Source organism: Simochromis diagramma, unplaced genomic scaffold, assembly GCF_900408965.1.
Source record: "Simochromis diagramma unplaced genomic scaffold, fSimDia1.1 OVJJ01000208.1, whole genome shotgun sequence".
Lineage (NCBI taxonomy): Eukaryota > Metazoa > Chordata > Actinopteri > Cichliformes > Cichlidae > Simochromis > Simochromis diagramma.
In genome coordinates, this window is record NW_024386789.1 from 2,582,457 (window position 1) to 2,600,755 (window position 18,299).

At 39.9% G+C, this 18,299-nt stretch overlaps 2 protein-coding genes across 8 annotated transcripts; one reads left to right on the top strand and one right to left on the bottom strand.

Annotated features, from left to right (window-relative positions):
• Positions 1-6,969: 6,969 nt before the first annotated feature.
• lyrm1 (LYR motif containing 1) lies at positions 6,970-10,059 on the bottom strand. Of its 6 annotated transcripts, none has more exons than XM_040023358.1 (6): positions 9,939-10,003; positions 9,763-9,814; positions 8,227-8,398; positions 8,077-8,137; positions 7,469-7,500; positions 6,970-7,386 (listed from the first exon to the last, which is right to left on the bottom strand). In XM_040023358.1, exons 2-6 carry the CDS (start codon positions 9,774-9,776, stop codon positions 7,273-7,275), a joined length of 393 nt encoding a protein of 130 aa, XP_039879292.1. In that variant the 5' UTR covers positions 9,777-9,814; positions 9,939-10,003; the 3' UTR covers positions 6,970-7,272. The 6 variants fall into 6 exon arrangements, with proteins under 6 accessions (XP_039879292.1, XP_039879296.1, XP_039879295.1 ...); XM_040023362.1 differs by having other exon boundaries at positions 8,227-8,421; positions 9,939-9,976; XM_040023361.1 differs by lacking the exon at positions 9,763-9,814 and having other exon boundaries at positions 9,939-10,059.
• Positions 10,060-10,351: 292 nt separating this feature from the next.
• Positions 10,352-17,950, top strand: dcun1d3 (defective in cullin neddylation 1 domain containing 3). Of its 2 annotated transcripts, XM_040023356.1 has the most exons (5): positions 10,352-10,721; positions 11,770-11,832; positions 12,752-12,802; positions 12,916-13,462; positions 16,692-17,950. In XM_040023356.1, exons 4-5 carry the CDS (start codon positions 13,026-13,028, stop codon positions 17,233-17,235), a joined length of 981 nt encoding a protein of 326 aa, XP_039879290.1. In that variant the 5' UTR covers positions 10,352-10,721; positions 11,770-11,832; positions 12,752-12,802; positions 12,916-13,025; the 3' UTR covers positions 17,236-17,950. The 2 variants fall into 2 exon arrangements, with proteins under 2 accessions (XP_039879290.1, XP_039879291.1); XM_040023357.1 differs by lacking the exon at positions 11,770-11,832.
• Positions 17,951-18,299: the final 349 nt, after the last annotated feature.

Genomic DNA, 18,299 nt, shown 5'->3' on the forward strand with positions numbered 1-18,299 from the left:
CCCTGCAGCGAGCTGTCTGGCTGGCAAACCTTTTTCCATTTTTGCCTGATGAAGCTGGTGCTGGCTGAGCCTTTCAATGAAACCGTCTCCTCACTTTCGCCGCACAGTGCTGAGATACTCTGGCATGCTGCCCCTCAAGCCTCTTCCTCCTCCTCCTTCTCTTGCCCCCATTGCTTTGTGTCTGACCACCACATCCAAAACACACACACCCACGCAACACCACCCCCTCCCGAGGAGCTACAACAGTGCTCCATCCAGCAAAGATGTAAACTAAGCTAGCACAACACCAACACACCCTCCTCCATTATTCATCCACCGCCTTTAATGAGTTTTCCATCCACCTTCATGCATTTCCCACAATTAAAATTATTGTGTTCAATCACTTTAATTGAACTTTATCAACGTGTTATGCTGCAGTAAGTGGTCTTTTGTGTAAAGCAGCATGAATGGAGCGTGGCAGAATGGCATAATGGGCCAAAGAATGCAAAATGAGCGTACATTTTTGGGCAGATAGGGTGCCCTAAAAAAAAACAGCATCAGCAGCAACGTGCAGAAGTGAAGCAGATTTGTCTTTCATATTCTTATTTATCTCTCAGAACTAATTATGTTCAGTCAGGAGTTTGATCACTTAACAAAAACGTGCCCTTCCGAGTGTCCCCGTGACATTCCCAGTGGTCTGATCAAATCTTGTGAAAATTAATTTGAGAGTTAATCCTTCTCTGTGACCCTCTTTTGCTTTTGCACTAAAAGGGCCGATCTAGGTTTTCGTTATGGTTCCAGGCCAACAGATCGTGTGTCAATCACACAGATAATATGTTTGTTTACATACCCATGATCATGAAAAGGGTGCCAGCTAAATATTTGATGGCTTCTTCAAGTTACTCAGAGCCAGTCAGCCTGTGACCCAACACTAAAGTTGGATCCTGGCACATACAGTCATTGTTAAACACCTCTACAGGGCACTGGTTGACATTTGTGGGCACATGACTGGTTAGCAAATAATATAAAGCACTCTCAGGTTTGTGCTCTGCTCTCTGTTATTGTAGTCATGGACACAATCATGGCCCTCAGCAAGCAGTGGTCCTCAGTGCACTTAGCTCATCCATGATGAGATGTTCTGCCACAATATATGAGGTGTTTATATTCACCAATTTCTTCAATATCCAATCATCACCCACTCACCCCTATTTCCACCTTTACTTGCAGTCGCGTTCCCCTCACACACCCTTCTCAAGGCGTGCTCATAGATGGTCTAAACGAGCATCGTCTGCACTCGCCGCGCTGCAGGCATTCAGCAATACTCACTACACTACTCGAGTCAACCCACACACACCTCATTCCGCCTCCTCTGATCGCAAAGTAGCTACCCAATGAGCAGAGACAATATGAAACGTATCGTCCAAACAAAAGCCAAGAGAAACACAAAGAGCGAGTGGGACCGGAGTGAGCAAGAGAGCTGGAAATGAGACAAAAGTCTGTGACAACATGAAAAGCCAATTAAATGCTTCGTCATGACAGAACATCTCATCTCTTTATTGTACATATTGTGTCGCTCTGTAAGACGTTAAATGAAAATACCAAGTCTGTACCAGACTGACACCTCTCACTGATAAATGGTCTTCATTGAAGGTTTACCTCAGGCTTTTTTCCCCCCACACTGTCTGTTAAATTCAAAGATGACTTTAATGATACATTTTAAAACACTTTGATATGCCGTGACAAAGCTAAGATCTCATTATCTGCAGAAAGGTCTCCATTGTTAATGTTTCAAATGGAAGCTAATAATGATTACATGCAAAAAAAAAAAAGCCATAAGATGTGGCGTGCATATGTAAAACTTTGAGGAAATTACTTTCATTTAGCCATAAACTACTGCACTCTCTGCACCATACATATGGGTATAAGTATGTAGATGTTGTCTTATCATTTCTAATATTTGATAAACAGAGTGTAGAATATTATTGAGGAAGAGAAACCCATGACATGAAAGCATCACACAGTCTCTGTAGGTTTATCAAGCTGCACATTTGTGATGCGCAGAATGACTTAAATCAAATCAAATGCACAACGACATCCGCAAATCTACTTTTTGATTCAGAGACCACCACAACAAAAGCGACAAAAGCAGTTGCAGCTGAGCAGCAAATGCTGAAGCGTTATATAAAAGAAGTCAGTTAAATAGCGCTCAGTAAGTCAGCATGTTAAGCTCAGTAGTGTCTCTCCTTATAAACCTCAGAAGAGATGACCTGCCATTAAAGTGGCGCAGCTGAATTCACCTTAACTCGTGTGTTTTGACTACGTTTGTAAAGTGAAAACAAGCTTGATATTTATTTAATGACGGTTCAAGTGTTGTCGGGACGGCAGATAATGTGATCCGCACCAAAGCATCAAGGCAGGTTAACAAAGTAAGACGAGGAGATAGATTTCCCCATTTACAAGCATCTAATTACCTTTATCGTAGGCCCTTAAATACAACATTAGATCTCCACCTCCTGCATTATTCTTTACCCTATCATTTCCCCTTTTCCTGCTCCCACTGTTTCTCGCACCATATTTCCCCCAGGGTCTCTCTGAAACCCCTAAATAATGCACGCCGACTGAAGGGCTGAAAGGGGTTCTGTGATGGATCACTTGCCTCTTTCTGGAGCTCATGTATTCTTCTGGTACTGAAGCAATGACACCGTTCTCAGGTGAATCTCTAAATATCTATATTTACACCAGACAACCTTTAATAAGAACCACTTTTTTTCTTTGTTCCACTTTTTAGTGCTGCTAAAATGGGTCGTACAACAGGTTTGGAATTTGTAGGTTGAAGGTTTTCTTATGTTGGTTACAATGTTTATTTCTGAGTTAACATTTTTGCTGAAAACCAGTCTGTAGATACTCTATGGCATTATCACTTAATTTACTTGCTTATGGTTTACATTCAGTTCTATTCCTTCCCTGTTTTAGTGCCTGATAGTTAGCTGGTGTTGTTTTAGACCCTCATGAGAATGCTTATTGATTGTCTGTAGTAACTATTGGGAAAGTGGAAAAAATGCCCCTGAGAAAAAGTTCTCAGCACCCTGAAAGTAACTGTTTGTCTACATAAAGTCTACTCATTAGATAAAATGAAACTCTAAGGATCCCCATGGGGGGGGGGGTGTATGTGAATCAAAGGCAAAGTCTAAAAATAGCACATCGGCACAAAACACCTCCCACTAAATGTCCGCACGGTAGTGGAGAGCTAATTATTTGAGCTTGTTTTGCAGCAACAGCGCCTTGCTGTCATTGAGTTGACCATGAAATCCTCTGTATACCAAAATATTCCAGAATCAAATGTGAGGCCATCTGTCCGGCAGCTAAAGCTTGGCCAAATCCGGGTCATACATCTGGATCTGTGATGCAATCACAGCAGCAAACGTACAGCTGAATGGCTGAAAACGAAAAGAATCAAGGTGTTGTAATGGAGCAGCCAAAGTCCAGACCTCCAGTTAAGACAGCTGTGTATGAATTAAAGTTCCCAAACCTCAATGAACTGAAGCAATATTGTAAAGACGAGTGGGCCAAAATTACACCCCAATTATGTGAGAGACTGATAAAGCCATGCAGAAAAGGATTACAGGGACAGTACTTTGTCACTCAGGTAACACTGTTTGAAGAAAGAAGCAATAATCCCACAAATTAAACAAATGCATCAGTCTTATTTCAGTCTGAAGTGGTAATGAATTCCTCATCAGAGAGCATCTGTTTGCAGGTTCTTGTGAAATGTTTTATTTGTGAGTCGGACTGAATTTAATCATAACCAAGCTGATTTTTGTATAAAGATCACAGAGTTTGTGTTACCTGAACAATTCTGGCACTTGTACCTTGACTGTGGTCCACTAAATCGGGTAAAGCTAGGTCAAATTTCTTATGAATGAACTCGCTGAGCTGCACAAGAATTAAGGATTAAGTGTGGCTGACCCCTGGTGGATAAAGAGATCAGTTTCGGTGCTTTCCTAGTTTGGAGTTTAATTTCACTTTGCACAGTGTCTCTTCTATTAAATTTGTTAAGGGGGGAGAGTCATCTCGGTGCGCCCTTTCTCATGGTTTCAAAAAATATTGTATGTAATGAGCTTGAAATATTTACAATTTCTTCATTTGAATATGGTTCGCTTTAATTCACTTCTGTTGTTTCCTAAATCAACCATCAGTCATCCACACAATCATGATCACATTTTAACGCCCACACTTATTGGCAGGTTTGACTTTTTGTAGAGAGCCTTGTTTAGTTAATTGTGATGTTGTTACAGGCTCATCTTACCACTGTCTCCTTGTCTGACCCCCATTATTTAAGAGATTACTTTACAGGCAATCTCCCTTGAGGTTTCCTTTACAAACCTTATTTTCCGCGTGCGTCACAAACTGGGTCCATGTGACTGAAACCCACTCTTTTTCTTTCCCCGAGGGTTTGGGGACGGGGCTATGTACCTCTATGTTTGAACCAAAGCTATTTAAACCTACAAGGGCTCTGTTCACTTCTAAATACGCCAACGCCACAGCCTGAGGTTGTACCCTCATGTGTCAGCCGCTCAACTGACGTCACCCAAAAGCACTTGCACACTTCCCTTAATTTGGTGTTCACTGAGCTCCATCCTGTGGCTGCATGCGGGCTAATGTGACACTAGAGGATAAGCAGAATGACCTCTAACTGTCTTAAAAGAGAACAGGCATTTTATAGTCAAGGTGACCCAGTCCACAGGGTGACTGAAAAGGACTGATAAAGTATGATACAGCTCAACGTCACACAGCACGGTATCACCAGAGAAAAATACTGAACTGTAAGTGCATGCCCCACTGAGATTACCAGAGGGCATGTTTGCTGATCTACATTTTTTGATTTTTTTTTTTCTTACACTTCCTTCAGGAAAGTGGGGCAAAACATAAAAATGTACTCTGGTCCCCACAGAATAGATCAGCTACAGAGGGCTTTTCAAGTACTTTTGGGCTCCAGCCAGCACACTGAAGTGTACCAAGTTACTGTAGTGGCTCATCAGTCATAGAACTTAATGACCCTATATTTACAGTGGTGTGAAAAAGTGTTTGCCTCCTTCCTGATTTCCTATTTTTATATGCTCGTTACACTTAAATGTTTTACATCATCAAAGAAATTTAAATATTAGACAAAAATAACACAAGTAAACACAAAATGCAGTTTCTAAATAAACGTGTTCATTGTTAAGGAGGAGAAAAAATCAACTTTCATGGCCCTGTGTGAAAATGGGATTGACTCCACCTTGTAAAAACATTGGTTAACTGTGATTAACTACATATTTTGCAAAGTTGAGTTCGGTTTCACTGCCACCTGATTACTGCCAGACCTGCTGAATTAAGAAATCACCTAAATAAAACCTTTCTGACAAACTGAAGAGATCTCAAAAAAAGCAACACAAAAGCAGAACTTTTTGGAAGGTTTGAGTCCCGTTACATGTGGCATAAAACTAACACAGCATTTCAGAAAAGGAATGTCATACCAATAGTAAAGTGTGGTGGTAGTGTGAACGTCTGGGGCTGTTTTGCTGCCTCTGAACCTGGAATTCTTCTGTCTATCAAAACATCTTGAAGGTGAATGTCTGGTCATCTGTTTGTGACCTCAGGCTGAAGGGCATCTGGGTTCTGCAGCAGGATGATGATACAAAACACACCATCAAGCCCACCTCTGAATAGCTGAAGAAAAACAAAATGAAGCCTTTGGAGTGGCCTCGTCAAAGTCCTGACCTGAATCTGATTGAGATACTGTGGCATGACCTTAAAAAGGCGGTTCATGCTCGAAAACCCTCCAGTGTGGCTGAATTACAATTCTGCAAAGATGAATGGGCCAAAATTCCTCCACAGCGCTGTAAAAGACTCCTTGTCAGTTATTGCAAATGCCTGATTGCAGTTGTTGCTGCTAAGGGGGGCCCAACCGGTTATTAGGTTAAGGGGGCAATCCCTTTTTCACACAGGGCCATGTGGGTATGGATATTTTTCCCTTTTAATAATAAACAACTTCATTTACAAACTGCATTTTGTTTACTTATGTTATCTATGATGATCTAAAATAATTTACATGTGACAAGCATTCAAAAAATAGGAAATCAGGAAGGATGCAAACACTTTTTCACACCACCATAACACAGAAATATTTTCCCTTTTAAAGATGAACAAGTTTCCTCTTATTGATAAAAACATTGATTGTTTGCTGTAAAGTTAATTGGCTTTCTTGGTTTATTAATTCAAATCACAATTTCATCCTTTATTGTGCATTTAGTGTATTTTATAAATTGCACATGGGTCACTATGCATAATACCTGCTGTCCGTGAATGAGAGGTGTTCAGTGATCAGAGCAAGTAAACTTTTAAATAGAGCAGAATATTTGTGATCACTTTACAGGGAGAGCGAATGCTCTTTAGCCTGTGCTGAAAAATGACTCAGTATTCAGTCAACAATAACATGAGTCATATTAGACATGGATCACTGACCCCACCTGCAGGTCGTTGCCACTATAATCAATATGCGAGTTATCCCCAAATGGAACTGAAAGCGATGCACGCCCCGAGCTGTTCTTTCTCTGTATTCTCTGTGTCATTATTATGGGGGGCTCGAGGTAAATAAAACATATCAAAGCAAACTGCTCTCATAGCATTCTGGGTTTTTTACGAGATTTGAGATACAGCTGCACAAACTGGGTCAGAGGAAACCATACTGAACCACAACAAAGCTCTAAAATTCTAGAGAAATAGAGACCGATGTATAAATTGATCCTGTACTGCCATAAGGAAACAGAGATAGGGGATACAATGCTTGTGAAAGTACAATCTGACAAGTGCTTTAATCACCTTTTGTTTAATTTTTCATTAACTAAATTAAAAGCTAAAAAATATATGGTCCTAACAAAATTGCTTATTAGAGAATATTTAGTGAATTTCATGATTTCTGACAGTGAGTTTAAAAGAGTCTGGAAATCCTCCACATTGAGACAATTTTATTAATCAAATGAACTCAACAATAAATAAAATATACAAACTTGTATGACATTAAAAAGTGGTACAGTGGGAGCTTCCCTGAGCTGAAAGGAATCTGACACTCTTCACCTACAGTTACAACTCATGATTGTGTTTTGAAAAAGAAAATACAATGAAAAGTGGCTTTATCCTGAATGACGTGCGTTTCTGCATCATTGAGTGCTTGCAGCATCTCGACTGCAACAGCTCTCTAGTTTTCTCTCCTTGGTAACTTGAACTCTTGACAAAGATCGGGGATGTCGAGCATCAGGTCTCATCATGTGACTGTAAGTAAATTGGTTTGGCCTGTTTCCTCAGGCGCTGCTGTGCTCGTAGCTTCCTGCCCTTCTGAGTTGCCAGTCCCATGGGTGGTAGATACGTCTGCAACACACACAGAGTATGCAAATAAAATCCCCCCAAAACAACATGACCCATTATGGTCTAATAAAGGGTAATTACTTACAGCTCTTGGATATGGGTTTCTGTAATGAAGACCTTTAAAAAAAATTTAAAAAAATAACAACGTGTCAGTGACAACGTTACATCAAACTATAAACAAATTATAAAATAAAAGCCAAGAAAAATCATTGTTTGGGTAAGTATGTAAGAGCACAACATAGCACTTTTCTCATGCTGTTACTGCAGGCTTGTATTGTTATTTTTTCTCTGCAGTTTCAACCACGATTTTTTTTTTTAATCCAAATCATTCAGGTGATCAGGTCAGTTTTGCTGCTTACTCACGCTTGACATGCTGAAAACCTTTCAACTGACAAAGACTCAGTGTGTGATGTGTAAGAGTTGTGTAAATGCGGCTCTGGATTATTGTTAACATTTTCAGAATGTCTGTGCACGTCAGATGTTTCAGTACATTCAGTCAACAACACCATTCTGCATGCTTTCAGGCTGAAGACATCCCAAAATCACTGATACAACTGAATTAGAAAGGTTACATACTATCAGTATATTTCCCTGAGAAACATGAAAATCAAAAAATGGTGTTGCTACTATTGTGGCCTTTTGACATGCACACTACATAAAAAACAACAACTTGCTGCTTTTCTCCATTCTTACCGATTTCTATCCTTGCTTCACATTCCTCTATACACTTTCTTATTGATTCTTGTTCTGTGAGCTGAAAAACAAAACAACACACAAAGTCTTAAAGATGCTATAAAGCCATTTTTAAAAAATGCATATTAGAGAGCAGAGTGTCGTTCACACCTTTTGGTTCCGTCTGAACAGAGTGCGAGCCTCCTGCAGTATGTACTTCCTCTCTGTCTCCGTGTCACTCGCAACACCACTCTGTGCTTGCCAGGTTCGGGCAATGCGAAAAACACGCATGTACAGCGACAGCACAGTGGTACGGGTGGAGGCAGTCATCGGGGCTCCGAATCTGAGGAAAAAAACAAAAGATACCTGCAAAATAAAGTTTTTACTGCATTATCTGTTTGTGTTCCGTCCCCCACATTGTGCCCCTGAATTAGATAAGCTGAAGATGGATGGATGCTCTTTACTTACAGCCTTTATTACTCAATTATACCACTGGTGGTTAGTTAGCTAGATGTGACATTACTTATTGCTCTTTTCTTTAACTACTAGGACTTTAATTAAGAGCTTTACTGCACAATTAAGACATGAAGTGCGTTATAATGAGAACCATAACAATAATGTGCATGCTAATCAAGCAATTAGTAAATGAATATATGAACATCTTTCCAGTACTGTGCAAAAGTCTTGAGTTTAATCCAATAAGAATGTCAAAGATAACACAGCATCTTTGCATTAACAAGGTGATTCCCTGAAATCACCTTGTTAATGCAATGCGATTAGCTGAAAACTTGGCATAGCTCTCCATGGTGTCCAAAGGGTCCTTAAAAAATTGAGGAAACTAAATTGGTGTAGGATGAAAATATCCCTTACAAATTATCTAGAGCAGGTGAACAGTACCTGAATGTCACGTCCTTAAGAAATAGGGAAAAAAAAAATCCAGGAAAGACCAGACAGAGGACCTGAGAGATGCATCTGGCCCATTAGTCGATCCATCAACTGTTCACTGAAGCCACATTAAAAATGGTCTCAAGAAGCCTGGGGTATGCCAAATTACACAAGAACTGGATTGAAAAATCAGTGGCAACAGAGCTTAATGGAGAGGAATCCAAATTTGCAAATTCATTTACAAATCATTGTTACTCTATGTACAAAGGAGGTCAGTAGAGAACAATGACAGTGAGTGTCTACAGCTCTCTGTGAAATGCTATGGATTGGCCTCTGGAGCATGGACCTCAACATGACTGAAACAGTGTGGTGAACAGAAAATAAAAACAAAACAAAAGAGATTTGAATGTCTTTCAAGACGCCTGGAGAACTATTCCTGGAGACGACTTAATAAAATGGCAAGAAAGCTGACTTCAGGATGTTGTTGTGTTGAAGAATAAAGGCGGTCATATCAAATATTGACCTTCAAGGCCTGCAAAACTCGGTTTAGCCTTATATACTGTATTTCTATTATATAAATGATTTTCAATTTTCCTTGCAAAATATAAAGAAAAGACTTGCACAGTACTGTAGTTTTAGATTTTTAAATTATAGTTAAATATAATAGCCATATTCAACGCTAGATGCCACTAAAATCAACACTGAGTTATTAAACAAACTGTTACATGACTGACGGAGAGGTATTAACTGTATGTTCTAGTATGCGCGCAGACTGAATTACGTTGTATATTAAATAAAACCATTCTCGTTATTTGTACTCACTGATGTTTTAGCATCAATTGCAACCTTGAAGCTAGCTCTTATTGTGACTGACCTAAACGTACAAAGACAGGGACATTAAATTAAAGGCAACGTTACTGCCTGTCACATTAACAACTTGAATTCGAATTGTCGCGAATCATACTTTAATTAACACCACAAACGAAGAATTGACATACCGTCTGTGTCTGAAGAAGAAGCTAATTTACCAGCCGCTTGCTAGGACAGTCGCCTAATGATGACGCTTACTCATGGCTAATCGGGAAGAAGCTAAATAATAAACACAAACATAAAAGAGTTCATATACTTTTAGTCAAAGTTGTATTTGTTTCACTTGTTAGTGGATAAAAAGTAGAAATAAGGCAGAAATTAATATAAACACCTCTACAGTTCAATGTGTATGAGCGATTGTAATTAATTTACAGTGGGGTTTTTGAGTCATTTTTCATTTTGGATATTACTGTGATCTACAAAACATCGACTTTTTACCTTGTCATATGAATACTTCCATCAATTGGTTAAAATAAAAGGATGTACGTTAGCGTCGCAGACGCGAGGATCAGCTGTTGGGTGCTTGTAGGCAGGGAGGAAGTGATGCAGGAAAATGTCCATAATGTAGCTCCACTCAATGACTAAAAGGGGGAAGCACAAAGAAATTGGGTGCTTTAGTCCGAGCTGGCGTTTTAACTCACACCTAACAGCGAACACAACTGAAGATGGACTCTAAAGCTAGTTGCTAGCTTGTTACTTATTTATTTTCTAAGCGTGGAACAGAATTCAACATTGATGTGGAAGTTTTTTTTTTGTGATCAGCTGCTAGCTAGTTAGCTAGCAATCTGAGTTAACGCGACGAGTTTGCTTCAGTTCGTATTTTTTGGCTAACTTCTTTAACTACTTAATTTCTTCAGCCATTCACAAAGTGATGTACATCCACACTCGACCGAATGTGTTTTCCCCTAAAGGTAAGTTTTTTACGGTGATAATTTTGTTATTTCTTGATGTCTTAATCGAAAAACACCTAGCATAGCCGAGAGCTAACTTTTAGTTAATCGAGCTGATGCTAGCTAGCTATGACGACGTCGCCAGGGCCGGGCAGTTGGGATGGAGCTGTTAAATGGCCCGGTGCGGTGATCTAATGTGGCTCAATAGCAGCTTAACAACGACTGCCATCTGAATTTGTGTGTAATAGTTAAAAGTCCGAGGTGCGGGTGATTATTTAATGGCGGTTTACACTATATTTTTGAGTGTTGTACTTGTGTTGTTATACTCACCCTCCCAACAAACGTTAACTTGATTGAAATGATATTATTGTAGATGTTGGTAAAGGGCCGCTGAGGATATATCGATATAACAGTGTTGCATATGTAACACAGTCGTATTCCAGTTCACCTCGGGACGAGCTAATAATCTGGTTAAACTACTGGCTGTATAGGTCACTATGCTGCTTAGTGTTTACTAACTCCAGTGCCAGCTTATTGCGGATTATATTTGGCCAAATAAACAAAATTTAATGAATATAAATTCAGACGGCCATCTGAGCTTAGTTAGATGAACTTGGCCACAGCAGACCTGAGAGAGATTTGCCCCTACATGCCCCATGTATTGATCAGGACTGGCTTTTTGCCCTGATGTTGAATGCATGCATTAAATATGAAGTCAAGGGTCGTATCACTGTTAGGTCAGTGATCACTGCAAAAGGTAGAAGTTGGTTTAAGAAGTTTCCTGAAGTTGTGGCTTTTACATCACAAACTGGAATATTGCGGCCCTTTTGAGATGTAGTTCCTTAAAACCAACGGTGTCAAAGCTCAGCTTTTCACAGTTCACAGTATGCAACATAGCTAACTTATTTGCAGTTATAAACAAGTAAATGAAAAATCCTGAAATAAGGCACACTCTTTGCAAGTCCTCAAATTACATATTAATAGCATGTTGACCAAAATAGACCTGCAGGTTTGGAAATGATGAGCTATCGCTTTCTGCTTATGATGACAAGATAATGTGTCTTTTCAGCATTGTGGATGGCAAGGTCACAATGATGGAGCTCAGTAGAAAGACAATGCCATCTGAAGGATTGTAAGTCAGCTATTTTATTAGTTATCAGACACATGATCACCTCATGTTTTTCCGTCTGACTGATTAATTTTATTAACATGCATTCATCAAAGAAACATTTTTTAAGTTAAATGGGTAGGTAGAGAAAGCAGTTTACAAAGCAAGCTTTAGTTTGATTAATGTAAACTCCAGTTTAGTTGCAACTTGGTCAGTATCTCATAATCTTGTATGCCTTTTGTGTTTTTGCCACATTTTACTTGTTAGTCCTTTAGAAAACCTAGAAAGTCCTGTATGCTAACTTGCAAGATGCAAAATATTAGTATAAAAAAATCCTAACTATATAGAGCCAGTGTAATTAACATATGTTGCTGTAAAATCCTAAAAAAAGACATGGATAACCATAGTACCCCTGTATTCTTGGTCCATGTTTGGTGTTTTCAGTGTTTTTATTTTTCATCTGCTTTCATTATTGCTAGTAGAGAATGAAGAAGCAATATTGTGCAATAATCTACTGCTTAGTATAAAAGGAGGTAAAACTTCCTCTGTTCAAAGAGAACCCCCCCCCTATACACACACACACACACACACACACACACACACACACACACACACACACACACACACACACACGCCGTTTATGTGAACACGGCACAGAAGATGACCTATAAATGCAGTTATTTGTATCACAATATTTATACAATTGTATTCCCATTTTAATTAGCTATAGCTAACTCTATGGTAATACCAAGAAAAGCTCCTACAGCCGTCATATAAGTTATATAGGTCTTCTGACTTAACACATAACCCACCGGTAGGCTTCTGTGGTTAAGGGTGATACTCCTCTTGTACTACTTTTGACAAGGTTTCTATGGTAACCCGAACAATGTTTAAGCATTGAATTCATGCCTATAGATTATTTTTGTTTTGCTTTGTTTTTCAGGGTTTTTAAATCTTCCCATTGAAGACTTGGATCGTGGTAGATTTAGCAGAGGTAGCTTGACATTTTCTGTGTTCCTCTGTACTAATATCCACATTTTAACATTTTTTTTTTTGAGAGTTGCTGGGTGTAACTTTTTATTCTTAATAAATGTTCTTCCCCCTCAGGCTTGAGGGTATGTTGAGACGTCTTGTGAGGCCAGAGAAGAGGCGTCTAGGTGGTTCAGACGGGGACTGAAGGCGAGGAGGAAAGACAGACGAGGGACCGGGAGGAAGACATGGGCCAGTGTGTCACCAAGTGTAAGAATCCGACATCCTCGCTCGGCAGCAAGAGTGGAGATAAGGAAAGCGGAGGAAAGTCCCACAAGAAAGGTGGCAGCGCTGGTGGTGTCGGGAGCCACAAAGAGGATCCTGGCACCCAGTGTAGCAAAACCACCAATGAGCTGTCAAATGGCACCAAACCTTTAGAGGTCACAGTGGAGACGCCCATCATCACTGCAGGGGACACACGCAAGGATGAGCTTCTGGATGGAGACGGGCTGTCGGTCAAGCGCATTGAGGAGCTGTTCTGCTGTTACAAAGATGAACAGGAAGATGCCATCTTGGAAGAGGGCATGGAGAGGTTTTGTAATGACCTGTGCGTTGACCCGGCTGAGTTTCGTGTCCTGGTTCTTGCCTGGAAGTTTCAAGCAGCAACCATGTGCAAGTTTACAAGGTAAGGTGGAGTTTTGGAGAACAGGGCGTGTCGTCATTATCCATGTTTGTCAATCAGGATAAACTAGCATGACCACTACACAGTTATTACTTCTGTGTGATTATAATGATACTGATAAGTATGTATCTTTGTCCGATGTACCACAGCACATAGCTGTTGCTCTTATTTGTTTGTCTGACAGGTGTTAGATGATGAAAATGCTCATTAAAACAAGATTGCCCAAGTCCACATTTTTTTAAAAAGTCAGATTTATTTGTCACAGCTCATTCCTGTTAGTTAGTTTCACCATGTTTCACATCTTTCTTCATTGTAAGTCAAGCAAATAAAGGTCAAAAAGGGTGAGAAAATAATTTTCCTTTTAAAATCTCAAATGAAATTTCCCAAGAAATGTTCCTCCATGAAACCAGTCCTTTTCTTCTCTGTAGCACATTGTCAGAAACATGTGATTAAGTTAGGCGGGATCCCTCTGGAATGAGGACAATCGCTGTATTATTGCTTGTCTATTATATACAGTTTGATTACTGTGGGATTTGATTACAGTAACACATTCAGTCTGTGTGATTAATACTTCCAAACTTGTTATCCATTTAAAAAACATTAAAACTGTTCTCAGACAGCCAGCAGTTTCCATCACTGCAGCAGGGTACAGTACAGTGTTGGCTGCTGGCTACTTCTAGTTGTAGCAGCAACTACGTCATCGTCGGCTGCTGTCAATATAATATAATATAATCTCATCATGTGGACATATAGAGTGGGTTGCGCTTCAGAGGGAATGATAAGGGAATGTGATAAAGTTTTTTTTCTTTTCTTAAAGTAGTATCTTAGAAGTTGTCATTGATTAGATCAGACAGCTGATGTTTCTCCAGTGTTCTTTCTTTTCATGGATTTTTCTGTTTGTTCTTGGTGAATAGATATGCCCTTCAGATAGCTCAGGACCTGCAGTATCTTCTCCTGAATTGTTTCTTCTTGGGTTGATTCAGTGATTGCCAGTGAGCCACAGAGGCAGTTTTTTCTTTCTTTCTTTCTTTCTTTCTGTCTTTCTTTCTTTCTGTCTTTCTTTCTTTCTTAAAAGTTGTACCATTGTGAACTCCCAATAGCAGTAGCACAGAGCGCTGGCAACCTTCCCTCTCCTTGCTATGTTTACATTCAAAACAATGTAGGGATTGGTGGAATAACCACTCACAGCCTGGGCAAACGTTTAAACCCTCCTAACACAGATTTGCAAACAGCATGCGTGAGGCAGTCGTTATAGAAAAGATCACTTTGCTTCTTGAGTAGGTAGCTTTTTACAGATACACTACTGCATTAGTGCTGTTGGTGCTATGCTTGATAGGAGATTAGATTTAGAGTCAAGAGTTAAAGGTGAAAACACAGATTATTTTTCTATTTCATGTAACTCTTCTCCTTAATTTAAAGCAGCCCATTTGTTCTCTCTTTTCTGTCTCGAAAGTTGACGAGTTCCTTGTGTATTCTGACAAATCTCCATTCTCCGTATGGCTCCTGCAACTACTGTGAGCCATGAAAGGCGTGAGGGCGAACCAAATTGTTGCAGGCAAACACATTGTGCATCACTGAGCTGTCCACTGAGCTTGGAGATTCGTTATACTGACGTCCAGTCATCGGCATGAGTGATGAGAAAGCTTGCTGCCACCCGCTGCTATTAGCTCACCATTTGGCAGTCGCCTTTAATGACAATATGATGGTATCAAAACACAGATGATTGCTCGTCCCTAATGCTGGCTAATAAGGGAGACAGTCCAAGTCTCCTGACACAGATTTCCACGTCTGTACTGTGTAACACTATTTGCTGGAGTTGCACGTTCTCCCTGTGCCTGTGTGGGTTTCCTCCCACAGACCCGCACACACATTAGGTTAATTGGTGATTATAAAATAGCAGTGGATGTGCAGTATAAGATAAATCAGTGTATGGATGACTGGTTGAATGTGACTTGTGGTTTAAAGCACTTCAATTGGTAAGTAAGACTAAAGCGCAATCTAAATGTGTGCCATCAAGCTGCTGGCAGACTAGTAAGTAGACTGACTCATCTCCAGGAAGCTGCATGTCATAAAGACAAACTGATGAACAGTCTTCACATGACCTACGATCAGGCTCTGTGTTCTTAAGGCTGGTGTGATAACCATCAAAGAATTAAATCTGGGGCATGATAAACATCTGGGTTAATAAAAATGGGAAGATAAAATGACTAGTTATGATCACACTTGGTTACTTTTTATGCATTTTCCTTGGGGAAGTCAAAAGGTTCTTAACTGCATGTGCTTATGTGTTGAGAATTTAATACTGTTCCCCTATTTAAGCTATTTAAATAAAATGTTTTAGGCAAAGATTGTCACATGCTGTTAACCACTATATTTTGCACCCCTAATACCTAGCATATGTCCCTATTAACCCTTTTACATATATAAAAACAGCTTAGAAATACTATAACAAGTCAAAGAATACAGAATTACAGCTATAACAACATATGACAGAGTAGAATTTTACATATTTGATTAATAACGATCTCCTTATCGCAACTAAATGTGACAGACTAAGTCCCGTCTTCTCTCACTAAATCTCAATTTGATTTTCTCCCTTAACAAGTCGGCTCTTTAAAGGTGACGATCATTTATTCCTGTTATGCGCTCATTCTCAAAAGTATAAGTCTCAAGCTGGTCCTCAAGGGACACACGGGAAGTAGATCGTCTGCAGTTGAATACGTTAGTCCGTCCAGATTTTGAACTCAGCACTTTTCTATTGAGAGGCTTTGGACAGTACCAGACTCTGGTACCCAACATGTTTCTTTGTGATCTGATGCTTACTGAAGCTCTTTATATTACATTTGAGTTTTAAAAAAGCCTGCACTGTTGTAGAGGTCAAAGGAGGTATATCTGCCTGGGTCAGTGCTCTCAGCATGAAATGACTGTGATATTATTCAAAGCTGCAATGAAAGAATGAAGTTTTCTATAAATTTGATAATGTGTTCTTAAATAGTACAGGGATTTGTCACTGATGTTTGTAGTGTTAAAGATAAAGCCTGGTGATTGCCTGACATGTCTTCACAATGTTTTGTTGTACATTTTCTGCAGATTTAGGTCTTAATTCAGTCTGCTTGTGCTCATATGGCTCTGTGGAAAAGTAAATGGATTTTTTTCTGGTGCTTATCTTGACTGGAAATTGTCATTGTGATTGTGATTCTGATGTCCACGCTTCTCGTGTTTGCATCACCAGGAAGGAGTTTGTCGAAGGATGCAAGGCTATCCAAGCAGACAGCCTCGAAGGCATCTGTTCACGGTTCCCCTGCATGTTGCTGGAGGCCCAGGGTGAGGAGAACTTCAAAGACCTGTACCGCTTCACCTTCCAGTTTGGCCTGGACGCCGAGGAGGGGCAGCGCTCGCTGCAGCGCGAAATTGCCATTGCCCTATGGCGGCTGGTTTTCACGCAGGACACACCTCCGATCCTAGAGCGCTGGCTGGACTTCCTTTCAGAGAACCCCTCAGGTATTCGGGGCATCTCAAGGGACACGTGGAACATGTTCCTCAACTTCACCCAGGCGATTGGGCCCGACCTGAGCAACTACAGCGAGGACGAGGCTTGGCCCAGCCTCTTTGATACGTTTGTAGAGTGGGAGCTGGAGCGCAGGAAAAAAGAGGAGGAGCAGGCACTAACAGCAAAGGAGGAAGAGGGGAGGTGTACTGAGACAGACTGCTCTCCCACCTCAGATAGACTTGAAACAGAGGGAAGCCGCGGCTCACAGACGTGGGGGGGCCACTGACCAGAAAACAAAAAAATATTTGTAAAGGAGGGAAGGATACAACCTATATGAGTGAACTATACATCTGTGAATCAATGGATGAATATTAGTATTACCATAACAGCTGTTCATTTTGCTCCCCTTTTTCTGTTGGGGTGGGGTTTCTGCTTTTCCAACCCTGTTTTTTTGGTTTTTCAAAGGGCTCCAAGAACTGTTGTGTTTAACGCACTTCTATTTAAGTTATTGTTTTATTCTTCTGTCCTCCCATATTTGGGTTTTGTTTGTTTTTAGTAATTGGACAAGAAGTCCATTTTAACATACAACTACCTACCACAATCCAGCAAAATTAGCTCTTTTTAAAGCTCTGTTTCAAAGGGCAACACACAAGGTTCCCCCCCTACAATTACAAAAAGTGGATTTTGACCTGTTAGTACAACTCATCTTGTACAAGGAAATGGTTATTATAATGATAATAATGATAATAATAAAGACGAAGGGAAAATCGGCCAGCATGTCCACAGATAATTTACTACCACACACAAGATTTACCATAAGGGTAGGAGTCAGTGAAATTGGATTAATATAGTTGCATTGTATGTTTTTTATCTTGCAGTGCTGTGAAATTTGAATTGGTTCCACTTGAATTGCCTTCACAACTGTCTGCCTGCAATTACTCAACTAATAGTAATGGATTACAGTTCTGTAACAAGGGCATTTCATTTTTTTTTAAAAATGATACAAACTTAAGTTTCAATATTAGTTTTAAATCCAAGTTGCTTTCCATGGTTACAGATACAACTTGTCATCTGTGTTGAGTGTTTTTTTTTTTGTTTTTGTTTTTTTGAGTACTTACAGTGCAGTGATCAGCTTAGCTTGTGGAAGCTGCTGCTGTACTCCGTTCTCTACCATTTTGTTGTCCACCTATTTTCAAGAAGCAGAAAATGTCATATACAACACAATGATGTTGCCTTTTTTTTTTTTTTCCAATATAAGGAAACCTGTATCTCAACAAATCTATTAAAGCAAGGTCTTGGTCATTTCTGGTCAGAAGATGCCTAAGCCTGCGTTATATTCAGGATCATTAC

Coding starts and splice junctions, on each gene's coding strand:
- dcun1d3 (XM_040023356.1), top strand. CDS start 13,026: ATGGGCCAGTGTGTCACCAAGTGTAAGAATCCGACATCCTCGCTCGGC. Junction 13,463..16,691: donor ACCATGTGCAAGTTTACAAG/GTAAGGTGGAGT, acceptor TTGCATCACCAG/GAAGGAGTTTGTCGAAGGAT.
- lyrm1 (XM_040023358.1), bottom strand. Junction 8,138..8,226: donor TGTTCAGACGGAACCAAAAG/GTGTGAACGACA, acceptor TTTGTTTTTCAG/CTCACAGAACAAGAATCAAT. Junction 7,501..8,076: donor TGAAGCAAGGATAGAAATCG/GTAAGAATGGAG, acceptor TTTTTTTTAAAG/GTCTTCATTACAGAAACCCA.